We start from the raw sequence: 27,174 nt of genomic DNA, 5'->3' as shown, positions 1-27,174 counted from the left end.
TAGTTCTGATGCTATGCTTTTTGATGATCAACAAATCTTAAATACAGGTTCTTGTTATATTCTCATGATTCCTGTAATATCTCTTAGTGCAGATATTTGATGATTCTGTTCAACAGTACTTCTGATCCTTTTCTGCTCAAATCACCTGTGCCCTCCAGAAGAATCTCGATTGTTGTGGATAGTTTGAAAAATTCAAAGAAGAAATAGACACAGTATGGGAGAGGTGAAGAGGGAATTTTTTTTTTCGGTTTTTTGGCTGATGCTGTTTAAGCTTGCTTTCTAACATCATTTGCCAATACTAATACTGATTCAGTTGATATTTGTGTTCAAGACACTTCAGCACCAAAATTTGATTTTCACAAAGATCATGACATAATCTTTGACAAAAATCTCTCCTTTATCTGCCACTGTGTGGCATGTAAAATTCATAAAACTAAGTTGATAGTAAATCAGAAAACAATTACAGTGTGCAACACAACAGCCATTACAAAACACATACATTGATGCATATATCTCATTAGTACTTTTTAAGCAGAAATATGGCCAGGATCATCACAAAACAGGCACAGAAGTTCCTCTTGGATGGCTAGATTGTAAACTGGAATTTCTATTCACAATAGGAAGAAAATGTACCAAAATATCAAGATCAAGCCCTTTTATTTGCCAATAAAATTGGCAGATACAGCTTCCTATTGAAACTGCTTTGTGAAGTGGTGGTTTCTCCCAACATATCACAACTGCAATCACAGCAACTTGTTCCAAACAAAACAATAACCAGGCATTTCTCTATTTCACTTCTTTCTATATTGTTATCATTATATCATTGACAGTAATAAATAAATAATTTAAGTATTATGTCTAATACTTCGTTACTTAACCCATTGACAGTTTCATAAAATCATATTGTCAACTTTATAGGATGTTTTTACCCTGTTCAATAAATATCTTGAATTTTTAATATAAAAACTATGGCAAAATATTATCTTGGAAGCACTGAGTAACTTCAGAGTGAACAAAGTAGTTGAGTGAAGTAGAGAAAAATAGCAAAAAATGAATAAATCTTAGAATTCTACCCCCACACACATACACTACTATTACTGCTGTATGTATCTCACATACATATTAATCCGATAATGATTTTTTTCTTTTCTTGTAGCATTTCAAGAACATAGAGAACAAGAAGAGAATCTAGAAGAATGTAAAACAAAGTGAGTTTTAAGTGACTTATTATAAGTAGTCATGTATGAATTTCAAAATTTGAGTTCACGTCAAACTTGAAGAAAATAGTGGAACTAAAGTGGAATTATTTTATAACATTGGTTTAATTTGCATTAGTAATTTAAAAAATTTAAGCCATTTCTGTCAAGTAATAAATTTGCAGTTACCATTATTGACTTTATAAAGTAACAATTGAAGACTGCAGATTTTGTTTTTATACAGACTTGTTATTCTTCTTTGGTAAATATCCTCTTAAATCTAACAGTATCAATATTTTGTTTCTAGGTTGGTTTTTTTTTTTTTTTTTTTCTCCAGGAATATGAGTTAAGCTGAATTAAATACATGGTATTCGCAAACCTCCTTTACGAGACTAAAACATTATTATGTGAATAGATATGCGATACAAACCTGAAACCACTTCTAGATAATAAAGGATATCTTCAAGTTTTTATTCGTCAACCAGAAAAATATTCATGCTGCATAGTAATAGTAGCATAGTATTTTGGGGTCAAGTGCAGTGGTGAGCTATAGTGGGCTTGCGAGAGCCCATTGTTATTATTTTTGAAAATTTGCGAGCCCATTGTTGAAACTATTATTTATTTTACAAATGAAATCCTTAATTTAATTATTGAGTATCCAGAGCCGGAACTACAGTGAAGCGAATGGGACCCCATCCCCAGAATTTTAATGGCACAATCGACCAGTTATGTATTTTAAAATTGCTTCATTTTTGAGTTACAGTCGGACCTCTGTTTAGTGAACTTCTTTACAGCGAATTTTTTTTAATTTCACTTGGTTTCTACGGAAACATTTAAAATAGTTTCCATGGAACGAATAGATTGAGAGACAACTTTGTATGCATTGTTCTCACCTCTGGCCTTTAGGCAATTTAGGTAATTAGAAAGCGTGAATTAAGGGTGAAAGTGATTACCGTTCCACAACATTGTGGTGTCCTAAAACCTATGCAGCTACATTCTGAGTAGTCATGCTAGTTAGTATGCTTTCCATATCCAGTCAGAGGATTAACAATATTCCCAACATGGATAACCTATGTCGTGGTTCCCCTTTACTCTGACAAAAAGTCACATATTTTTCAGAGAAGTGAGTGATCCACGCGTTTCAGTAAAATTCTCCTGTCTATGTTTACATGGTCACAGTAGCTGAATATCTGAGCGATTCCTATATTTTGCACACTATTCAAAGAACTAGAGACATTGGGAGGAGGGGGAATGAGGCAACTAAGATATTAAGAAAACTTTCCAAAGATGAGATGTTGGCAGATTTGGAAACCGTGTCAAGGCTTTCACTGTAAAGAAGATGTTCCCGGTCTATTTTGGTATGCCCCTGCTAAACATTAAAAATTTCCTATCAGATCTAATGACCGAAAAAGAGTCTGGTATGCCGCCACATATTATACAGTATATGCCTGATGATTGGAAAAGAGTCTAACCATGCTTAGTATTCGTTGCTAGTTGTTGTTGATGTCTTCGTTATTGCAACTACTGATGATTGGAAAAGAGAGCCCTTTAATTTTACCTCATTAAATTATATCATCATCATTACATAACATCATTATACAGTATACATCATTACAGTAATATGAATAGCACATCATTACATTACATCATTACAGTAATATGAATAGCACATTATTACATTACATCATTACAGTAAAATGAAAATATATTTTGGTAAGCCCCTGCTTTGATAGTTATACAGTATATGTCTGATGAGGTAAAGTTAGGTCATCATTACATAACATCAGTATACATAATTACAGTAATATGAATAGCATATCATTACAGTAATATGAAAATATATTTTGGTATGCCCCTGCTTTGATAGTTATACAGTATATGTCTGATGAGGTTAGGTTAGGTTATGATGTATAATAATATATTTTCATATTACTGAAGTGGTGTAATGTTAATGATGATAATGTAATGATGTGCTATTCATAGTACTGTATTTTTTTTTTTTTTTTTTTTTTTTTTGGTAGTTGTTGCCGCATTGGCTTCTGTGGCCATAATGCACCTCCCAAGGTTTTTTGCAGTACTTTGATCCAAGCCCGAGCGGGATTTGAACCCGCAACCTTTGGGTTGCCAGGCAGGCACTTTACCCACCTGGCTAGCCTGGTTGGCATTACTGTAATGATGTTATGTAATGATGATGATGTAAAATTAAGGGGCTCTCTTTTCCAGGCATCAATGGTAGCAATAATGAGGACATCAACAACAACTAGCAACGAATACTAAGCATGGTTAGACTTTTTCCAGTCATCACACCTGATAGGAAATTTTTAATGTTTTGCGGGGCATACCAAAGTAGACCCAATGTTCCAAAATATAATGGCATATAGGCAATAATTTAAAAAAAAAAAAACACTGTATGCATTATATCACCAATCTCCAAAAAACCAGTGAGAATTAAGGATTATTGCTAAAGAACTTGATATGGAAACTATAACGATCGGTCATGTGTTCTGACCACGATGGGAAACTTGTAGCTTGCAGACGGCAATTGAGGGCTGGAGGAATTATCCCGCTTTGTGCAAACATTTTTAATCAGAATGCTAAATATTCTGGATTATTAAACCGGCTTTTCAATCCAGAATTTCTTAACTATTTAGCACTAATGATCGACATCCTGCAGGAGCTCTCTTAGCTTTCAGAAGCTTTACAGAGTTGCAGCATCACTGTAGTAAAAGCAGATAAATTAATTATTCTAACTATCAATGCTATCTCTAATTTGAAAAATTCTGAAGGAAATTATGAAGCTAAAATTGAGAGCATGTCGAAGTTGAAAGAATTTGAACGAGTCAAAAGTAAGAACACACTTAAAAAATTACCTCATAACGCATTATTAAGGATAAATTAATTAATGCAACTGAGTAATTTTAAATTAAATAAAGAAAATAATGATACTATTGACGATGAGGAATTTAAAGAAATTTTAAACATATGCTACCCGGAATTGTGGAATATGAAAGAACTTTCGTCTCTGTGGCAAGACCTGTCATATTTTAATTGAATGTCCGTGTTTTTATAATGATCATCATTTATGTTTTAGCATCTGTCTGAGCCTTATACACTCTGACAGATTTTATCGGACAATGACAACGTGTCAGCTATATTTAAGTTTTTACAACTTATTAATCTAAATAACTTTATCTAGAATGTTTTTATCATTTTATGCTTTATAAACTTTTTATATTGTATACTCTTTCACAATAATATATAAACAATTATAATATTATACTTTTATATTTAGATGCTAATGCACCATAAAATCCTAAAACAACCAACTAACCATAGCAAGACTGAAAAATGAATAAGAAATTTAAATTTTCTGATAAAATATAAAATAAAAATTAATGATTTTCGAGATTTTTGTCAAAGACAGTTTATCTTTAAAATCGAGTGAAATTCCCTCTTCAATTAAGAAAGCCAGAAATACCTTTGAAACCATTGCAATTAGCACTGCTGAAGCTGAGCGAGCTTTCAGCGTAATGAATAATATTGTGACAATTAAACAAGTTGCAGATTATGATTACCATACATCTAAATGGAAAGCCACTGCTGCAATTTGATCTGGATCATTATATCAAATTATTCCTCTGTAATCATCGCTCAGCTATTGAGCAAATCAGAAGATTGACAACAACGTTAATAAAGAAGTAAATTCTATATGGCAGATTTTAGAATAAACTTTTCTTGAATATTTGTATAATTTTTTTTCATGTAATCTGTGATTTTTGTGTACGTTTTCTAGAAGAGTTTGTTTTTTATATTGTAGAATTTCTTTGTGATAGTTTGTTATTTGTGATATGGGAAATATTTCATGTTATTTTTTATTCACAATATTAAAATTTTATTATGAAAAAATGTATCCATAATATTTCTCTTACTTTTAAAAAAAAAAAAAAAAAAAAAAAAGAATAAAAAAGTGGCAAATGTGCTAAGCATGCATAGTAGATGGCTTTATGTGAATTCTGTGTGTTTCTTTTAGGTATTTTGATTTGTATATTAATTACAAAATAAAAGAGCTTTTGTAGCGTAAATATTTTATTGAACCTTCGCAAATTTTTGTAATTTCTGGAAGACAAGATACAATGGGTTTATGATAACTAAAGTAAGAGATGTATACTTGCGATTGCAACATATCTAAATGTCTCTAGAAAACAGCATTGACTTAAGTACCAACCTTGTAGTTGAAACGACATATGCATATTTTAAGGACATCTAACAATTGAATGTTACGAAAATGTGAGACAAAAAAATAAATTGTTGACAAATACTTGTATTGTTGCAATCATACTTACTTCAGGAAGCATGATTGTGATGTCATACTATTCAAAAATTCTAAAAAGTAAGAACTCGAGATATTATCGTATCCAGGTGTTACGTAAAGGAGGGGCTTGATGACCAGGCTGACCCGAGATATTATACCGGTCATGAAAAATGCATCACGCGCTCTAAGCGCACTACTAGTGAGTGCTTGGCACAGACTAGTAGTGCGAATGTGAGAAGTGCCTCTGGCAAAAGCCGTGGAAGAAGTCACTTCCGTGACCAATCAAATTTACTCGGCAGGAATCCCCAAGGATGTTTCAAAAAGTCTGCAAAATTGCGAGCCCATTGTTAAAATATTCATGGCTCACTACTGGTCAGGTGGCACCAGTGGTTTCCCACATTTGCGCAAAGTGCATTTGTCTGGCGGCACCAGGGGTTCCCCCCCCCAATTCCGCATTGTGTACTCTGCTTGTGTAGCACAGAACTGTGTAGGCCAGAGATTTAAAAAGTGTGTGGGGAGTGGCAGGATGTGTAGTGTTGTGTACTGTTGTTTCCAGTAGCGTAGCTACCCTTTTTTAGGTCTGGAGGCAAAGAACATGTTCGGGCCCCTACTTAATTAATGAAAATTGCAAAAACAGGAGACAGCCAAAGATGCCATGCCCCTAAAGGGCCCAGAAGCAATTGCCTTGCCTGCCTACATGATAGCTACGCCACTGGGTGTTTTTTCTGACCATTTAGCCATTGGGCTCCTTTTGGGACCCACCATTACTGCACTTGGCCCTGGGGAGGCAGGTCAGGTACCCAGTAGATTTTATTTTGTACTCTGGCAGGCCCTGTCACCTAGTTTCTGAAGATTTCAGTGGCAAGGGCCTATGTAAAAAAAAAAAAAAAAAAAAGAAAGGAAGAAAAGAGGGAGTTAATGCTAGAATATAAAAGACAGAGAGGTTTATGCAAATGCGGTTTAAATTTAGATGTTATTAATTGATAAATTGTGTGGGGTGTACACTGGTGAGTTAGACAGAGTAGGGGGAGACTGAAGGCTGGGGGGAAGGCAGAGGGATGTGGGACGATAGAGAAGGTGACCCCCAGAAAATCAGTGAGGCAGGTTCATGCCTCACCAGGCAGAAGGGAGGAACAGGTACCCTCTTCCCCCAGCCAGGGAGAAGAGTAAAAGAAAACCAGGTGAGAGTGCTCTGTTTAATTGCCAGTATGGCTTGTGGCAGCAAAGCTGCTGGTGTCTTCAATGTCTGGGTTTGGAGTCTTGCGTGGGATCAGGTCCTGTCTGGGATTTGTGGTCACTTCCTTGTTTCTTCTAATTATGGTGACAGTTCAGTGGATTGCATTTCATGGGATGCAGTCCAGTCCATGGTTGTTCTTCTTTTATGTTATTACATGTTAAGGATCCATACGTGGTGATATACTTGGGACAGAGCCCCATCCAGAGTTTGCCGTCACTTCCTTGTCTCATGTTGTAGAGCCTTAGTGCACTGTCTTTCCTGGGACATAGTCCTGTCTGTGATCATTGGTCATATGCATTGTGGCATTTTAGCGATCTAGCTGCCTGATGATTTAGAAGTCTTGCGACAAGCAAGAGCTGTTGTCAATTATTATCTCAGTCGGTATGGATTTTCATTATGGCTTCGTTCAGTTATACTAACAGAGGTTTTGGGGATGTAGATAGAGGCATCTGCAAATAAACAACGCAAATGAATCCATCAGGTGAGTGTAGTCGGGGGATTAGGAGTAAAAGTATACAGTAAGAGAATCCAGTTTTAGACCAAGAAGTCCATGATCTTTCATGATGAGTTGAGGATTTCTCTTGAAGGGAGTTGCCCAGGTGTTGATGTTTCCAGTGTCCAAATCAATTGATGGCGTAATCAAAATTGTTGATTCTCAACCTAGATACTGGTTTTAGGTGTGTCAATCAGTGTCTTATTTCCTGTGAAGGGATAGTCAGGTTCTGTGGTTTCAAAGTTAAAATCAGGTGATATCACAGCCCGATTGATTGATCTTGCCTGCAGATTTTGTTGCGGATATCAGCCTGATGGAACTTGGATGAAAGAATTGAATCTCAGTTCAGGTGAGCTTTGATGAGGTTGGCAGTTTATGCTACTGGGGAGGGGTGCCCAGAATCTGTCTCAAGTTATTGGTCTTGGTGTTTTAATAGGTTCCTTAATGTTCTTCGTCTGTCAAAGACATCCTGTGAAAAAGTGGTGAAGTATTTATAATTGTCATGAGTATGAATTAGTATATGTTCTTGGTTCTTTGGCAAATTAGTAATCTTTGTGATCAAAATATATCAAGTATATGCAGGACAGTCATACTTTGTATGGTGCCAAGATTCGTCAGTGCCACAGTGGCAGTGTGGATCATCTGTGATGCCCAGAGATGTTAATTTTTCTTGTATCGACCCATGGCCTGTAAGGGGGTACGTTATGTACAGGCCAGAGGGGAAGGAGCAGCAGTGCATAGCACACGCTTCTTGATTAGACTGGGGTTCGAGCCCATCACCACCAAATACGGAGGATGCGGAAAGGTCAGGGAATGACCACCGCATATCCCGGAGCAATATGGCCTTAGTTGCTAATGCTCCTAAAAAAAAACTAACAGGCCAGAGGAAAACCAGCTTGGTGCTTTTGGAACGCGAACATTACTTCACGGATGAATTGTTTTGTAATCGCTCCCTTAGTGGATGTCGTCCATCTGTCCTGCCAGGCCTGCTGCAGGTGAGCAAGAAGGTGCCTTTTCTCTGTCTTGCAATTGATTGCTGGGTTGGTGGCGAATCCAATGGTGGTAGTGGAGATTCCTGTGGACAAACGATACAACATGCCACATCTAATTATTTCAAGATCTAGAGGGAGGACTCCAGCAAGGACTTGGAGAGCAGGAGTGCTCACTGTGCAGTGAGCTCTGGTGATGATAAGTAGTATTGCTCTTTGAATGGTGGCTAATTTCTTCTGATTTGCAACAATAGTTGCCTGGTGATACCAGACCCCTTCAGCATATGAGATGGCTGTAATAAGCAGTGTTTGTAAAACAGTGCTAGGGTATGCCATTTTTGACCCCAGTCCCTGTGGGTGACCCCTTGCCACCAATGCTATGTAATTTCTTATCTTCTTTTGGATATACTGTAGGTGTGGGAGGAAGAACAGTTTTGAGTCCAGGATTACACTAAGGTGCTTAAGCTGGGTGCAGTGCTTGATGGTTGTGGCATTGATCTTAATCGGTGGTCTGGTGGTTGAACTTAGGTTCCCTTTCTGGAGAATGCTGGAGGTTTTCTCAGCCGAGATTGTCAGGTTGTGCTGGGTAGTCCACTCCTGGAGGAGCTGGAGTGCTCGGTTAGCAGAAATTTCAAGCTGGGCCCTTGAGCTGGCAGGCACGAAAAGGATCAAATCATCTGCATAGGCTTGGGACTTAACATGCTCAAGATCTTGATTTAGGAACTTATCCAGGATCACGTTCCAGAAAGTTGGTTCTAGGAGCGAGCCCTGTGGGCATGTCCTGTGAATCTTTCTGATCACCCTGGAGTAGACTGTCTCTACACTGACAGATCTGTCACATAGCTTTTAATGCAGGAGTAGAGATTTTGAGGAATCTGTGCTTGCCTGAGCCCGCCAAGAATGCTCAGCCGCCAAAGTGAGTCGAACACACCAGTGAAGTTGACTGCAATTACAAGGAAGTATTTCTCAGGTGTGGATTGAGCAGATGTTATCAGGTTATTTAGTGTCTACTGTTGAGTGCCCCAGATGGAATCTGTACTGGTTGTTAGTCTTGTGATTGTATAATACTTGTGAATTCTGCAGAAGATTAGTCTCTCAAAGAGTTTGCTGAGAACAGTTAGGAGGGCGATTGGTCTGTATGATGTGGGCTGTTGTGGCTGTTTATTCGTATTCTTGAGGAGAAGTCGAAGATTAGCTGTCTTCCAATCAAGTGGATTGTAGTCTGCTATTCTCCTGACAATCTCAGGCTCCATAAGGTCAAGGCCTGGGCATTTCCTGTCCTTGAGTTTCAAGGACTGCTCGATGAAGTTCCTCCAGGGTGAAGGGCTCTTCGGTTTTCTGCATGGTGTGGTAATCATTGGAGGCACACAGTTGGGCTTGTATTGGTGTGAGGTCAGAGATTAGTGGCTGGAAAATGATATTGAGTATATTATTAATTGATTGCTCCCAGGTAGTGGTAATTGTGCCTTGTGGTTTGAGAGTAGTTGTCAGAACCTCTCCCCTGGGGAGTTTATGGTGGTAATTTTGTATACCACTTCCCCAAGGGTCGGCATTCCCAGTCGATGCCACCAGGTGCTCCCAAGATGGTCTTTTCCTTTGGCAGATTAGAGCCATATAGGTGTTCCTGGCTATTCTATATTGTTGTCTCATGACATCCACCTCTGGTTGCGGCCATGCTTTCCTTTTACTATTTACCTCTCTGCGGAGGCACTACAGCTCTAAGTTCCACCAGGAAACAGCACTGGGGAGTGGATTCTTTGGTTTAAAGGTTGTTGTATAGGCATTTGTAATGACCTTGGTAACTTCTCTAGTGCACTTCTGGATCCAGCAAGTTACAGTCCCCCACCAGAAGTTGCATGACAGATGTCCAGAGCTGCTATGAAGTTGTCCAAGTTAGCATTTTATATTTTAAATCTGTTCAATGTGAGTTTGGGATTTGCACAGTGGATGGCAGCATAATTATAAAACTGCAATCATGGTGGAATTTACCAACTCCAGAAAGGTGCAGTTCATACTTTAGTTCAAAGAGCCACAGTCTTCTACTGCTGTAGGCACCTCCGTAGCCAGGTGGGAAGGAGCAGCGGTGCATAACACACACTTCTTGATTAGACCGGGGTTCGAGCCCATCACCACCAAATACGGAGGATGCGGAAAGGTCAGGGAATGACCACCGCATATCCTGGAGCAATATGGCCTTAGTTGCTAATGCTCCTAAAAAGCAAATAACAAACAAACATCTTCCACTGCTGCTATGTGTAAATTCTGAATACAGTTTAAAAAGAAGCTGAGTAGACCTGCAGTTTTGTAATGAAAAGGAAAATTTATAAAGGATGTCTGTGCAATCAACCCAGCTGAGATGGTTGCTGAGCAAAATTTGGCAAGGGTGCAGTAGAACTAGTTTGAGGAAGCTTTATGCAAATCTTAGGAAAATCCACACAGTATGCCAGTCTTGAGCTTAACAAGTTAAGGTCAACAGTACTTAATGTGTTATATCATACTCTGAGGGTGAAATCGCACAAGTTTCAGCTCATACAGAAGTTATCAATTGATTACAAAACTAAAAGAATGGAATTTTATTGGTAAATTTTCACCACAATTACAATTTTGTGATTATGCCGCCATCTACTGTAGCATGCACATTTTCTGGTTGGTGAATAAAAATGTGAAGATATCCTCTATCACCTGGAAGTGATTTCAGGTTTGTGGACAAATTAATGTGCTTTACATAGGAAAAGGATTTTTCTACAAAATTTTCTTTTTAACGTTGAATGGTGAACATCATTGGTGTTTTATTTAACCCTGATGTTATTTTTTTCATTGTTGTTGTACACATTGTGTTTACATTCACACATGCATACAGTTTATACTAATTTATATACATTATGTAAAATCGCAACATAATATTTCTACCTATGATTTATAAAAATAACTCAAGTGCTTCACTGTTACTGTTAGATTACTGTCCAGTTCATTCTTTGATTGAACTGGACAACTGAAAGTTAAAGATGACAAGATCAGAGTTGTGTTTCTGCTGAAGAACAACTGCACTGATCCAGTTCCATAGATCAAGACATTACTTAAGCCTACTGTCATGTTGAGCTACTTGCTGATGTGAATCCCAAAATGCAATTTTCAGAATTTTTGAAAACTGATGCTGAAAGAATATGCATACAATGGTGGTAATAAATTAGCTCAATGACAATTGAAAACTGCTGGTGAAATGTATTGGAAAATCTCTGATTAAAATCCGAAATTAGCAGCATTTTCAGGATGAGAAGCAAAGGCTACTTATAATATACCTGGTGTCCTGGGTCAAAGGGGATGTGAAAACTTTGGTTGTGCATCACCCGAGTGAGGAAGAAATCACAGCCTCTATGAACAGTGGAAAGACAGATGGCAAATACAAGGCCAGTGACAAATGGAGTGACTCAGAAGACAGATTGTAGATGGTTACTGTAAAGAAGGAATACCAGAAATTAAAGTACTCAAAAGCATTTAATGGAGTGATGGCATGTTTAGAATATCAAACTTATATTGAACATAGTTTATTGCATATGACTACTAATAAGAATTATGTACTGAAAAAAACAGTCATCAGTTCTTACAAACTACATTAGATGACTATTTCAGAATGGATGCATAAAATGTAGTACCTGACAGCCCTAAGTGGTAATGTCCTTGTATTCTCTCTATCCTGTGAACTTCCTCTCACCCTGTGTAATCATCCCCAAACATAAACAGAAAATATATTTATTAATTTTATTTTTATTTTGTATCAGTAGAATGAATAAAATGTAAAGGGAATGATATTAACCTTTAATAATTCATGTGTTTTACTCAATGTGTACTTGTGAAAAAGCTAAATAAATCTTAGTTTCATCTATAACATAAGCGTTCAAGTTGTTCGCTCAACACCCGCATTATATGAAGGTTGCACTGTGTATGTTAATCTTAAATAATTTTTTGAAAACAAAATTTTGTTCAAGAAACTACCAGTAATTATAGCTGGTATGTTAGCCTACAACACTAAAGAGGCCAGGCAGCCGTGTTCTACATTATTTATACTGCTGTATGATTAGTGAACAAACATAGGATTGGTAAGAGTTTAATTAATAGTTTATTTCAATTATACCTAATTTTAGTTAACACTGTCACTACATTTCTATAATAGAGCTAGTAGCAAAGCTTGTTGAAATCGGTGGGATGCTTCAAATATAACAGTTCTCATATTATACTAGGTATATGAAAACCATTATAATAAAGGGTCATGATATTATTATAGTTCAATATACTACTTACCTTATCCAAAATAATCACTTAGGAACCGTATGAAAATAATCATACTAGTAGAATTTCATTTTATGATCATAACTATTTTAAAAATTGCATAATTTCATTTTATAGGTAATTTTAAAAAATTTTTCTCCCAATTTTAATTACAGGTTAAACCGTGTATAATATCTACAATGTTTGCGAAACCATGTTATATGGGACTAAGAACCAGTACAAAAAGGGACTTTACGTTCCAAGCGCTAACAAAAATATACCATTTCATTAACAAAATATTAACAAAAATACACAATTCAGATTTCATGCATCTTCTACTCTCTTTAAAAAATCATTAATCTGAGTTTGTTTGTTTTGTTTGATAGATCTTTGTAAATTTCATCGTATGGAACTAAGCATTTTTGAAGCTCCCTTTTGAACTTTGGGCTCAATTCAGTTGAAGAATCTGAATTCAAAAAATAAGATTCTAATTGCTTGGCTAATTGATTTGATTTGCCTCCAATGCCATTTTCACCAAATCTGCTTTGCCAGCCACTTTTTCTACCAGTAATTCGTAATTCTTGAACATCTTCAGTAATCATTTCTTTGTTTTTTTTTTCCAGGAGCATTGGTGACTATGGCCATGTTATGTGTATATTGTCCATAAATTGCATGTTCGGAGGTTGATTTTCCATTTTGCTAGATGGAAAACCCAAGTTTCTTGGAGAAAAAAAACCATATTATCCTTGCTTGAGACAGACTAACTCAGTCATGTTGTGAAAAAGACCCATAAACATTCCTCCTGTCATTGATGGGAATTCAAACTTAGGTCTTTTCCATCCGGTGTAGAGAGGACACCGATTCTGCTGACTGTGCTACCCTTGAGGGCTTCAGTAGTCATAACATCAAAACCTTCCTCTCTTACCGACTTAGCAAGTTCTATTGTTGCACTGATTCCGTTTTCTGCCGGTTCAACCATATTTCCTGAATGAACTGACTCTGGCCATACATTTTTCCAACACGCATTTAACGTTGACTGTTTTGCTTCTTTGATCAATAAAGCTATGATTCTGATACAGTCCACAATTGAAAAATGTTCACATGCTTACATCACTTCGGAATCATTTTTTTCCAAAATCTATTGTAACAATTTTCTGATGTAATGAGTTTAAAAGGTAGATATAATGCCTTGATCTAATTAAAGAAGTTGTAATAGGTGGTAGCAACATCACTTCAGCATTTGGATGGGCTGGCACGTTATCCAATAGTAATAAAACTTTGAAATCTAGATTTTTCAACAAGCACGAGTTCAATAGCACAGAACCTAACACTGGGATTTCTTTTTTTTTTTTTTTGCATAACAATTAGTGAGCCAAAAGCAGGGATTCACAAAAAATAATGGAAATGTTGAAAAATTACATCCAACATAATAGCAGAGTTTTGCCCGCATAAAAGCTCAAAAATGCTGTGTTATGCGAGGCTTGCCCAATTCTCTAATCATGTTAGAGCGACACAGTGTCATATGACTACAATGTTGTGTGGGGATTGCCACACTTTATCAGTCTTGTTACAGCAAAACCGTGTTGTAGAAGTATCATGTTACATGAGGGGGGGTTGCCTGTACACCTAATTTAAATCTTAAATTAAAAGTACTCCTGTTGTGTGGTTTCACTATAGGCTACCAGTCGTGTGAACTAACTGTAGTGGTTTTTGCAAATATTATAAGAAAATAATTTTTTTTTTACATGTAACTATTATCATTTTAATAGGTTTTTAGACATCAAAGCATTCTTTAGCTGGAATAGCAAGTCAAGAAATATCTCTGAGTGGCCAAAAGAACTTTTTACTCCATGGATCACATTTTGTAGTGACTTTAAAGACATATGGAAGAAGGAAATGCAAAAAAGAAATAAGCAGAAGTAAGTATTTCTATTACATTTAACTCATCAGTATTCTAAGAGAACTGCAAATTTTCTTTAAATGTAAAGAAAACGCATTTTCCCTTCTAAAGTATGATCATTAAGCAATTAGTTATTATTTTACATTTGGATCAACATTAAAAACAGAAACAAAATAAATCATTCCATTTTCCATATTTATAGTTTTTTTTCATCTATATAATATTTATTTAACTACATTAATAATAGCAGATCAAATTTTCTTTCAGTACACTACTTATATAGGGGCTCACATCTGGTGAGTATGGGCTTGGCACACCCAGGGTTCTGAGCTGGATATCATCATTTTTCTCTTTCTTGGTGATTCCCTTCTATTTCTGACTCTTGTTCTCTCTCTTTCTCTCAGGGTAACTTTTTTTTTTTTGGCTGGTGTAGCATAAGCCTCAGGCTTCCTTGCACCATATGGCTAATAATAATAATAAATAATAAAAGTCTATTTGAAAATATTTTTTCCCCCTGATGGTATTGATCTCTCATATACAGTATGCAAGTAGTATATCTCAAGAGAGGCACCTCCATAGCCTAATGCTCCTAAAAACCAAATAACAAACAAACATATCTCAAAAGTTGCTTTATTTCATTTCTAAAAATAGTATTTCCGTGTTGAGAAGTATTATTATTAGCATTTATTTGTAATAAAAGTGTTGTTACACTGACAGCTGTTTCAATTGTTTTGCCATCTTATTTTGAAGTAAAACAGTTGTGATATTAAGCTGCACTATGAGAGATGCCAGGCAGTAGTAGAAGTATAAATTTTAAAATAAAATGTATTATTTATTTTTTAAAACGAAAAGTACAAAATTCAGGGTAATAAAAGAAAAGTAATAAAAACAGGGTATTTTTCATTTTGCTGTACTAGTTTTATAAGCTCTATATGTGCTTTGATTACTTATGGAAGATAAAATAAAAAAATCATGAAATGGCTGAATAATAATGAAATTTGCCTTAAAAAAAAAACCTGAATTGTATAAATATTATAAGAAATTGTAACTCTTTATTGCACAACTTAATTATAAATTAAACATAATAAAAATTAATGAAGAGTTAGTTTATTTATAATAAAAAATGTCAAAAAATTTGCAAATGTTTTAGACTGATTTAGACTTTTCTGTCTAAATCAGTCCAAAATTGTTTCCAAGGAAAATTTAGAATTATTAAATAAATTTGCCAACATGATAAATTGGGTCATTTAATAAATTATTAAATAAACTTGCCAACTAGGATAATAAATTGGATCAACATCAACGGACTATAAAACTAAATCTGTTGCACAGACTAACCACAGGCAGCTGTTAACATATTTCCAAATAGTCGTGTGGGGGGACGGACATGGAGAACTCTTGACACGAAATTATAACTTCAGCTAATGATATTACAGAATAAGAATGATTAATTGAGCAGATATCTGAAAAGACACTTGCTCAGGGAGAGAAAAATCCAACCTTCTACCATTCTAGTAAGTTTGGTTTACCAGTAATAATTTAATAATGTTTTGCCATCACATAACTTATTAATTGTGAATAAATTTAAAAGATTTCCTCGCCTTCTGCTAAAGCTGAAAAAACAGATTTGGACAGAATCGGGGGATAAAAATAAAATATATTCAGACATTGTCACTCAGCATGAGATGGACAACATCTCGTGCTTAGTGTAGATTTAAAATTAAAAGAAAAATTTAAATATAGTATTAGTAATGGCAAATAATGTAACAAAGGAAGCTTATACAGCATCAACCAAAAAAAGAAAAAAAATCCCTGTTCACCTAATTCATTCCCTTCAATAGTTTGTCTGGTTCATCTTTGGATTTATTTGAGCTATCAGCTTCTACACATCTATTCTGCAACTGTCCTTCCTCAAATTCCTAAGTTCGAAAAGCAAAACAATATTTCTATTAATGTTTATAATTACCAAAAAAGTTCAATTTGCCATTTACTGATAATGGAAAATAAATTACATAAGCATGTGAATCTGTTCTATATGAAGAAACAAGTTGAAACTGATAATACTATTAAAGAATGTTATCGTTGGATAAAAAATATATCAAGAGTAATATGTTCACAGGTGAATAATCATAAAGAAAAAATATATGTATATGATATATATTTAACATATTTTTATTCAGAAGAAAAATTAAAACATGTAAAGAACACAAAGTTAAGATGCCTGAAACCGATTCAGTTTATTTCAAGCCGACCGGGCTAGTCGGGTGGGTAAAGTGCCTGCCTGGCAACCCAAAGGTCGCGGGTTTGAATCCCGCCTCGGGCTTGGATCAAAGTACTGCAAAAACCTTGGGAGGTGCATTATGGCCACAGAAGCCGATGCCCGAACAACTACCCGAAAAAAAAAAAAAAAAAAGTTTATTTCAAAAATTATCACTCATTAAAAATTACATTTGTTATTTATGCAGATTTTGAAAGTAATACCGAAAAAATACATACTGCTAGACAAAATCCCAAAGATTCTTATATAATGAATTATCAAAAACCTATGAGTTTCTGTTATTATATTAAATACATTAATGATAACAAATATGAATATAAAGAACATAGATTATATAGAGATGTAGATGCATCAAAAGTATTTATGGAATGGTTGGTTGAAGATGTAAAAACAATATTTAGAATCTACAATATAAAAGAAGATAGGTACCCCTTTCAGATGAAGAACAATTGAACTGTGATAATAGAACAATGTCATATTTGTGGATGTGAATTTCCAAATGAAATCGAAAACAAATAACAAAAAAAGTTATTACAGAAATTTAGCAGTCATGATCATTTAGCTGGAAAATTTAGAGGTTCAGCTCAGTTATTTTTGAAGTATAAAAAATGCAGATTTTATTCCAGTAATTATGCTTAGTTTAAGTGGTTATGATTTATTAAGGAATTAGGATTTAATAGCGATAATGTTAAAGTTATTGCAAAAAATGGAGAAAAAATATGTGTTTAAAATTTAAAAAATATAAGTAAATTAAACTCGAAGAAGATGAGTATTTTCTAGATGAAGAAAATTATAAGCAATGATTATCAAAACATTATTTGAGATTTATAGATTCATTAAGATTTTTGGGAACTAGTATAGATAAGCATGATAGTAAACTTAAAAAAGATCAGTTCAAAAACATAAATAAATATACTTTTCAGAAGATAAGAAAAGGTGATTATATGAACTCATTAGAAAAATGTGAAGGAATTAAATTACCTGAAAAAAAAAAAAAATTTATAGCGTATTAAACGAAATATCTGATATATCTCAAGAAGATTACATTCACACACAAAAAGTTTGAAAAGAATTTACATGGGTGAATATTGTAATTTATTTTTAAAAAATTATATGTAACATGTTATTAGCTGATATTATTAAATTTTAGAGATGTTTGCTTAGATGCCTATAAACTAGATCCTGCTTGGTATTATACAGCTAGTTTATCCTGGAATGCAATGCTAAAAATGAGAAATATTGAATTACAGTTATTAACTGATATTAATATGTACTTAATGATTGAAAAAGGTATTAGAGGTGGAATTAATCAATGTTGTACTATATATGCAAAAGCATATAATAAATATCTAAAAGATTTCAATAAAAATGAATTATCAACATTCTTAATGTACTTATGTGCAAATAACTTATATGGATGGGTGATAAGTGAATATTGTGACTCTGGTGAGTATAATAAGAAAATGTACAGGGAAATAGTGGGCCAGTAAATCAGACAGTCTTATAATGGGGGATTTTAATTTCTCAGATAATGACTGGAATTTGTGGGTTGGTCACTCACACACTAGCAAGGCTTTTGTGGATTTATTGGATGATTGTTTTCTACATCACCATGTTCGAAAGGCAACTAGAGGGAGTAATACTCTTGATCTGATTATCAGTAGTGATTCTTCATGCATTAAGAATCTGCAGATAAAGGAACCACTAGGTGGCAGTGATCACAGTGTGCTGAAGCGGGATTTACTCAAAGAGGTAACTACCATCAGGGGTAAAGAGAAGGGTTTTTACTTTTGTAAAGGCAACTACGGTGGTCTGAGACAGTATTTAAATTCTATATGGTGGGACCAACTGACGATGTTACCAACAGCAAATTCAAAATAGGAAGCAGTCAAAGAATTAATCGTGGAAGCTACTAGGCTTTTCATACCAATCAAGAAATATTGTTCAAAGTTTAGGCCTAAATGGATGTCAGATGAACTAATGAGACATATGGCACAGAAGAAAAATGCATGGGATACATATAAATTAATGAGTGACATGGAAGCTTATGATAGATATAAGCTGGTCTGTAACCAAATCACAAAGGAGATTAGGCAGGCAAAGGCAGATTATGAGGAATCTTTGGCAAAGGATGCAAAGAAAAACAGCAAAGAGTTCTTTACCTATGTAAACTCTAGAAGGAAAGGGATGAATCAGATTGGTCCACTGGATATTGATGGTTCAACTGTTGATAATCCTGCTCAGGTGGCTAGCAAACTAAATGAGTATTTTGCATCTACATTCACACGTGAGGAGTTATTTAGGGAGGGGAATGTCAGAGGTGAATTGAACTCTGGCAGTGAGCTAGATGATTTTGTAATAACTGAGAGGAAAGTGGGAGAGAAATTGTTGAAGATAAACATAAAAAAGCACCCGGAGTGGATGGCATCTATCCAGTTATATTAAAGGAGGCAGCAAAGGAAGTAAGCAAACCTTTAGCCATAATTATGAGAGCTTCTTTGGACTCAGGGGAGGTACTCATGGACTGGAGTTGTGCAAATGTGACCTCAATTCACAAAGGGAATCGAATGGTGACACGAATAATTACAGACCAGTTAGTTTAACTTCTGTTCCGGGTAAAATAATGGAGTCACTAGTTAAAGATGCATTGCAGGATCATCTAGACAAGACTGCAGCAATAATTGAGACACAGTATGGGTTTGTTAAGGGAAAGTCTTGTCTGCAAATTTAATAGGATATTATGAATGGAAATTTCTACTGCTGCAATCACCAATAATACAATGGAATGGGCAGGAATTATCTTCCCCTACTGATATTGCAAATGCTTTATCAGAGTCTTTTTATAACATTTCCACCTCATCCTCTTATGTGACCTCCTTTCAACACATTAAAACTAGTGAAGAACGTCAAAAATTGAATTTTCAAACTAGATTCTCACTTCCTTATAACCAGCCTTTTACTCTAAGTGAGCCAAGGAATAGTTAAGAAATTGTCAAATAGTGGAGCAGGACCAGATGGCATTCACTACAGTATGCTGATGCATCTATGTGAAGCCGACCTAGGCATACTGTTACTATTCTATAACCATGTCTTTTCAGAAAATACTTATCCTTTGTCCTAGCGGCATTCCTATATCTGTGCTATTCCAAAACCAGGCAAAGAACCCACTTTGGTCCAGAACTACAAACCGATATCATTAACAAGCTGTTTGGGCAAAATATTTGAAAGGATGGTGCATAAGAGGCTCACCTCTTATGCAGTTTGGTGTGACATAAGCACTGCAAAAGCAAAAATAAGAGTACGTGTGTTATAGGCCTAATAACTCAAATGAGTACAATGAACAATTGTACAGAGAAATAGTGGGCTAGTAAATCAGAATGTCTTATAATGGGGGGATTTTAACTTCCCAGATATAGACTGGAATTATGGGTTGGTCACTCGCACACTAGTAAGACTTTTGTGGATTTATTGGATGATTGTTTTCTGCAGCAGCATGTTCGAGAGGCAACCAGAGACGGTAATACTCTTGATCTGGTTATCAGCAGTGATCATTCGTGTATTAAGAATTTGTAGATAAAGGAACCATTATTGGGTGGCAGTGATCACAGTGTACTCATGTGGGATTTACTTAAAGATATAATTATCATCAGGGGTAAAGGAAGGGGTTTTTGCTTCCGTAAAGGTGACTATAGTGGTCTCAGACAGTTTTTAAATTCTGTACAGTGGGATCAACTGATGACATTACCAACAGCAAATTCTAAGTGGGAAACATTCAAGGAATTAATAGTGGAAGCTACTAAACGTTTCATACCTATTAAGAAATATTGTTCAAGGTTTAGGCCTAAATGGTTGTCAAATGAACTTATGAGACTCGTGGCAGAGAAGAAAAATGCGTGGGATGCATATTATTATTATTAGCCATATGGTGCAAGGAAGCCTGAGGCTTATGCTGCACCAGCCAAAAAAAGAAAAAATTTCCTGAGAGAGAGAAGTAAAAGGGAATCACCAAGAAAGCAAGAAAGAGAAGAATGATGATATCCAGCTCAGTATCCTGCGTTTGCCAAGCCCATACTCACCAGATGTGAGCCCCTGGGGTAATATAAATTATCAGGCGACACAGAAGCCTATGATATATATATATATATATATATATATATCCAAGTATAAAAAAGCAAATATTAAATGTTATAATAAATATAAGTATTATAATAAATATTAAGTAGTAACATAACCAATTAATGCCATCTAGGACGATTAAACATTACATCGGTCTGTATGAATATGAGTTAAGTTAATAATGGTTAGAGTTTTTTTTTATAATGGTTAGAGTTTTTTTTTTTTTTTTTTTTTTTTTTTTTAAGTTTTTTTATAATGGTTAGAGTTTTTTTATTATATTATACATACATATCATATTTTATTTTTAAAAAAACTCTAACCATTATTAACTTAACTCATATATATATATATATATATATATATATATATATATAAGCTAGTCTGTAATCAAGTCACAAAGGAGGTTAGGCAGATTACAAGAAATCTTTGGCAAAGAATACTAAGAAAAACAGCAAGGATTTCTTTACTTATATAAACTCTAAAAGGAAGGGGATGAATCTGATTGGTCCACTTGATATTGATGGTTCGACTGTTGATGATCCTGCACAGATAGCAAACAAACTGAATAAGTATTTTGCATCTATATTCACACATGAGAAGTTATTAAGGTTTAAAAATGCCACAAGCTTATCAAATTGTAACAGGGTGCTTAATGATTTTGTAATAACTGAGAACAAAGTGGAGGAGAAATTGTTGAAGTTAAACATAAGAAAGGCATCTGGGGTGGATGGGATCTATCCAGTTATATTAAAGGAGGGGGCAAAGGAAGTAAGCAAACCCTTAGCCATAATTATGAGAACATCCTTGGACTCAGGGGACATCCCCATGGACTGGGGATGTGCAAATGTGTCCCCAATTCACAAAGGGGATTGAAGGGTGACACGAGTAATTACAGACCAGTTAGTTTAACTTCTGTTCCGGGTAAAATAATGGAGTCACTGGTTAAAGATGCATTGCAGGATCATCTAGAGAAGACTGCAGCAATAATTCAGACACAGCATGGGTTTGTTAAGGGAAAGTCTTGTCTGACAAATTTGCTAGGATATTATGATGTGGTTACAAAGGAACTGGATGCAAAAAGTAATTTTGATATCATATACTTAGATTTCAGGAAAGCTTTTGACACTGTTGTGCATGGAAGACTACTGTACAAATTGGAGCAGAATGGTATTAAGGGTAAGTTGCTACAATGGATAAAAGGATGGTTGAGTGGGAGATGACAGAGGGTGGTAACCAATGGATGCTGCTCTTCGTGGACTAATGTTATTAGTGGAGTCCCACAGGGTTCGATGTTGGGTCCACTGTTGTTTTGTATATTTATCAATGATATTGATGAAGGTATATCAGGCTTAGTATTGAAGTTTGCAGATGATACAAAGGTTGGCAGGGTTGTTAATCACAATAATGGCAGTGTGTTTCTGCAATAGGATCTAGAAAATTTGGGAGATGGGCTGAGAAGTGGCAACTGAAGTTTAACATTGAAAAATGCAAAGTACTGCATATAACCCCAGAGAAACATACCAACTGTGTGGTACTACACTTAAGGAGATAGAAAATGAAAAAAGACCTGGGAGTAATTGTGCAGTCAGATATGAAGTTTTCTGAGCAATGCAGATAGGCTGCCAAGGGCAGGTCATGGGGTTTTGTCAATGATATACAGGAATTTTGTTAGCAGGGAAAAGGTGATTGTCCCTCTGTATAAGGCAATGGTCAGGCCATGCCTTGAGTACTGTGTTACAGGTCTGGAGGCCTCATTTTAGGAAGGATTGGTTTGGTTTGGTTTGGGTTTTATTGGCGCATCAGCAACTGAGGCTATAATGCGCCAAATACCGGTTATATGTAAAAAGTTAAAACATTCATTGACCTTTTAGGAAGGATGTAGATTTCCTTGAGCGTGTGCAGAGAAGGGCACAAGATTGGTGAGGGGAATGAAGGGATCCTCTTACCAGGAGAGCCTTAAGTTCTGCAAATTGCAGCAGCTGGAGACTAGGCACCTGTGAGGTGATCTGATTGAGGTGTATAAGGCCTTGAATGGGTTGAGCCCGCTGAATTCTGATGGGATTTTTCAACTTTTTCAGATTACGAATCTAAAGGGGCATAAATTCAAATTGAGGAAAGACAGCTGTAGAATAGATGTGCAGAAATTTGCATTTAGCCAGTGTGTGGTTAATTGCTGGAACAAACTTCCATCTGTTGTTGTGGAAGTTGATAGGTTAAATAAATTTGAGGAACTGGACAAACATTTAGAGAGAATGGTTGTGTGAATTTTTTTTTGGCTGATGCTACATAAGCTGATACACTTGCTTTCTTGCATCACATGCCACTACTACTACCTGGTTTCTAGATTCCCAGTATATTCTTTCTGATCACCAATATGGCTCTCCGTAAAAACAGATCTATCCTAGATTTACTTGTAAAACTTGAATGCAGCATACGAAATGCCTTTGTCTTGAAACAGCATCTAGTGATGATCAACCTAGCTATTCAAAAAGCATTCGATACCACTTGGCATCATGGCATTATTAAATATATACATCAATTGGTGCTGAGAGGCAATCTTCCTGAAATAATTCAAAACTTTTTAAAATTACACACCTTTCAAGTCCGATATCGAAACATGCTGTCAGCATCTCGCATTCAGGAGGAGGGTGTCCCTCAGGGTTCAATACTGAGTGCTACCCTATTTGTGATTCAGGTCAACAACATATTGGAAGACCTTCCAAAAACCATTCAAGTATACATGTATGCAGATGACTTCACTATATCCTTCCAATCATAAAGCATGAATACTATCGAAAGACAGTTGCAAATTGCTCTATTCAAAATAGAAGCCTGGACCTTATGGATATCGTCTTGCTGAGCAGAAATCCACCACTACTCACTTCTGCAAACTACGGTCACTTCATCCTGATCCTGAGCTAAAGATCAATAACATGCCAATACCCCTTGCTCACACTGTCCGTTTTCTTGGCCTGGTTCTAGATAGGAAACTAAACTTCCAAGCACACGTGACCTACCTTCAGACCATCTGCTTGAAGAAATTGAATATCCTCCGGTGTGTGTCATCTATGTCATGGGGCACTGATCGACATACCCTGATTCATCTTTATCGAGCTCTCATCATGTCCCGTTTAGACTATGGCTCCCCAGTGTGTGACTCTGATAGGAAAACTACCTTAGAGCGATTGAACACAATCCATCACAGTGCTCTGAGAGTTTCTCTAGGGGCTTTCAGAACCTCCCCAGTTCAGAGCCTTTACATTGAAGCCCACAAACCTCCGTTACATCTTCGGAGAAAACATTGCTTTTGATGTATGCTGCAAAAATCTGTAGTCTTCCCTCTCACCCGAATTGGAGATGTCTGTACAATACCGTATTGGAGTCATTTTACAACAGTAAACCAAATGAAAACAGACCTGCTGCACTTAGACTTAAAGAACTAACTCAAACGTGGAATATAGAAATTGGCAATATATATCAGGACATGACACCTCCTGATCCACTGTGGACAAATATCCCTGCAATTTATGATGACTATTTCGTACAGTTACATGAAACTCACTCTGCTTCTTATTCACAGGCCTGTAAGATCTATACAGATGGATCAAAAACTGAGAGACCCAAGTAGGTACTGTGGCAATCTTCCCATCATTCACCACTTCTGTCTTATTACCTGTAGAATGCAGTATCTTTACTGCTGAGCTTTATGCTATTAACTTGGCTCTAGATCACATTACTCAACTTCTAATTTCATCTGCCTGAATATGCACTGACTCACTCAGTGCTGTCTCTGCCATAAATAGTAATACCAACTCCTCACCCTGTAATAAAACAAATACATTCTAAGTTACTTGCCTGTAAGGAATGGAACCAAACTGTGACATTCTGCTGGATTCCAGGACATTGTGGAATATCAGGAAATGAAAGAGCAGATCTTGCAGCCAAACAACCAGATACTACTCTTTTGCAGACTTTTCAAACTCCATATACCGATATATCCAAGAAACAAACTCCATATATCCAAGAAACAAACTATACCAAATAAAACCAGAACCAAAGCTGTGCTCTCTAGCTTCCAGAAAAGCAGATGAGAAGAAACAATTTTAGGAAGGCTTAGGATTGGGCATACTCATCTCACTCACATGTATCTGACAGCGCTCCCATAAAACTACATCATGTCAAGTACAACTGACCATTTGCTAGTGGACTGTCCCCACTTTCAAAACATCCGCTTAGACACCTTTAAAACAATTGCTAATACACTGTCATCAATAAATTTATTGCAGATCCTGGAAGATGATCCTAATAAAAAGGAACTATTTACTTTCCTAAACCGGATAGGAATATATCATAAAATATAGTTATTTCATATTCACCATTAGAAAGACACAATATGGCCCCAGCAGCCTATGTGTCGTTAAACTCAACAAGAACCCGTCAGCATTGAGCATGCTCAATCCATTCAAAGCCTTGAACATCTGAATCAGATCACCTTGCAGGTGCCTAGTCTCCAGACACTTTATTTGTAGAACTGAAGCCTTTCTTGCTAAGCACACCCCTTTGTTTCCCCCCCCCCACCAATCCTATTGCTCTTCCTTGTATTCGTTCCAGCAGCTCTACATCCTTCCTAAAATGAGGCCTTCAGACCTCTATGCATTACTGAAGATGTGGCATGATAATTGCCTTATACAATGGAATAATCACCTCTTTATCCCTGCTACCAAATTCCTGTATATCATTGACAAAACCCCCTGAGCTGTCCTGGCAGCCTGTCTGCACTGCTTGGAAAACTTCATATCTGACTGCACAATTACTCTCTGGTCTTTTTCATTTTCCACTATCTTGAGTGTAGTACCACACATTTGGTTTGTTACTCTGAGGTTACTACTACAGTAGAGCCTCTACTTAAGATGACATCGACATCTGATATTCTCAGGAACCGATATATGTACCTTCCATACAATCTTTTATTTTGACCAATTATATTTGCAGGTACTGATGGCTTTCTGATATAGCTGGAATGATACATGGGTGGAAATTTCAGACACGTGGTGCACGGAACATCACTCTTACGATTGTTCTCAACCAATTAGCATTATCGTTCAACATGTGGTGTGCAGAACTCGTACGATTGTTTCAGATCTGTGATGATCTGAAAATACAAGCTCTGTCAACCTGTGAGATCTGAAACTTCAAGCTCCATAAACCAGTGGCAGTGCTGTGCACTTTGAAGACTTTAAAGCCAGCAGAGACTGGTTCAAACACTTCAAAAAAAGGGACAAATATCAAAAGTGTTGAAAGGCATGGAGAGGCATCCAGTGCTGATAATAAAGCAGCTGAGACCTTTAAAATTAAATTCCAAGAGTTAATTGATCAGGAGGGTTACCTTCCCCAGCAGGTTTTAACATTTACAAAATCGGCCTTTTCTGGAAGCGAATGCCCAGGAACACGTACATCACTAATGATGAGGCTAGTTTACCTGGTTTCATAGGCATAAGCCTATGAAAGATAGGCTCAGTCTTCTGTTGGGTGCCAATACCTCTTGAGATTTTAAGCTTGAAGCCTTTGCTTGTGTATCACTCTAATACTTCCATAGTATTTAAACAACAAAAGGTTGACAAATGCATGTTGGGAGTATTTTGGTGCAGTAACAAGAAGGCCTGGGTTACAGGATATGTCTTCAATGAATGGGAGCTTGAAGTTTTCTGTCCTTCAGTGACGAGTTATCTTGAGAAAAATAAGCTTCCTGTGAAGGCACTGCTCCTGCTGGATAATGTGCCAGGCCACGATCCCAACCTTGTTCAGTCTCTTGAGGCACAATTTGACTTTGTTCAAGTGAAATTTTTGCCTCCCAATACCATTCCTCTTCTTCAACCAAACCAGCAAGTGATTGCAAACTTCAAGAAAATCTACACCATGAAAATGTTCTCAAGTTGCTTTGCAGCAGCCTCTGGTGAAAATGCTCTCACCCTCAAAGATTTTTGGAGGTCAAAGTTCAACATGCTGGACTGTGAGGCTGATTGTAAGTTCTGGGAATGATGTTTCCACCAGGTGCTTTTGATGTTTCTACTGGTAAAGAATCAGTCCATTTGGACAGTTTCTTTACCAGTAGCAACAAAAGACTGAAAAGATGTGTGATGCTTGATATAGTCCCACCACCACTGTGCCACCATTGATTTCATCAGCTCTGCACTTCAAGTCTTTTTTTTAATTTTTTTATTTTAAGATGTTTTATGACTATTAAGTAATCTTTATAAAAAAAAACCCATTTTTAATGTAAAAATGAAGTATAACATGCAAGAAATACCTGTTTTATGTGTTGTTGGAGAATGTATTACAGTAAATCAATGTATTTTTAGTTTCAACTTACAATATTTTCAACATACA

The 27,174-nt window shown here is 36.1% G+C and overlaps 1 protein-coding gene across 1 annotated transcript in view; it reads left to right on the top strand.

The window, feature by feature from the left end:
- Positions 1–27,174, top strand: part of LOC150084862 (uncharacterized) — a 243,598-nt gene that overhangs the window by 207,917 nt on the left and 8,507 nt on the right. Inside the window, exons 18-19 of the mRNA XM_090376371.1 lie at positions 1,157–1,208; positions 14,263–14,412. Of these exons, the coding sequence (XP_090232497.1) occupies positions 1,157–1,208; positions 14,263–14,412 (202 nt within the window). The remainder of the gene's footprint in view (positions 1–1,156; positions 1,209–14,262; positions 14,413–27,174) is intronic.

This window comes from Mastigoproctus giganteus, chromosome 6 (assembly GCF_048544385.1).
Source record: "Mastigoproctus giganteus isolate SK-2022 chromosome 6, ASM4854438v1, whole genome shotgun sequence".
Taxonomy (NCBI): Eukaryota; Metazoa; Arthropoda; class Arachnida; order Uropygi; family Thelyphonidae; genus Mastigoproctus; species Mastigoproctus giganteus.
Note: the sequence above shows the minus strand (reverse complement) of the source record. Positions and strands in the feature narration are given on the sequence as shown.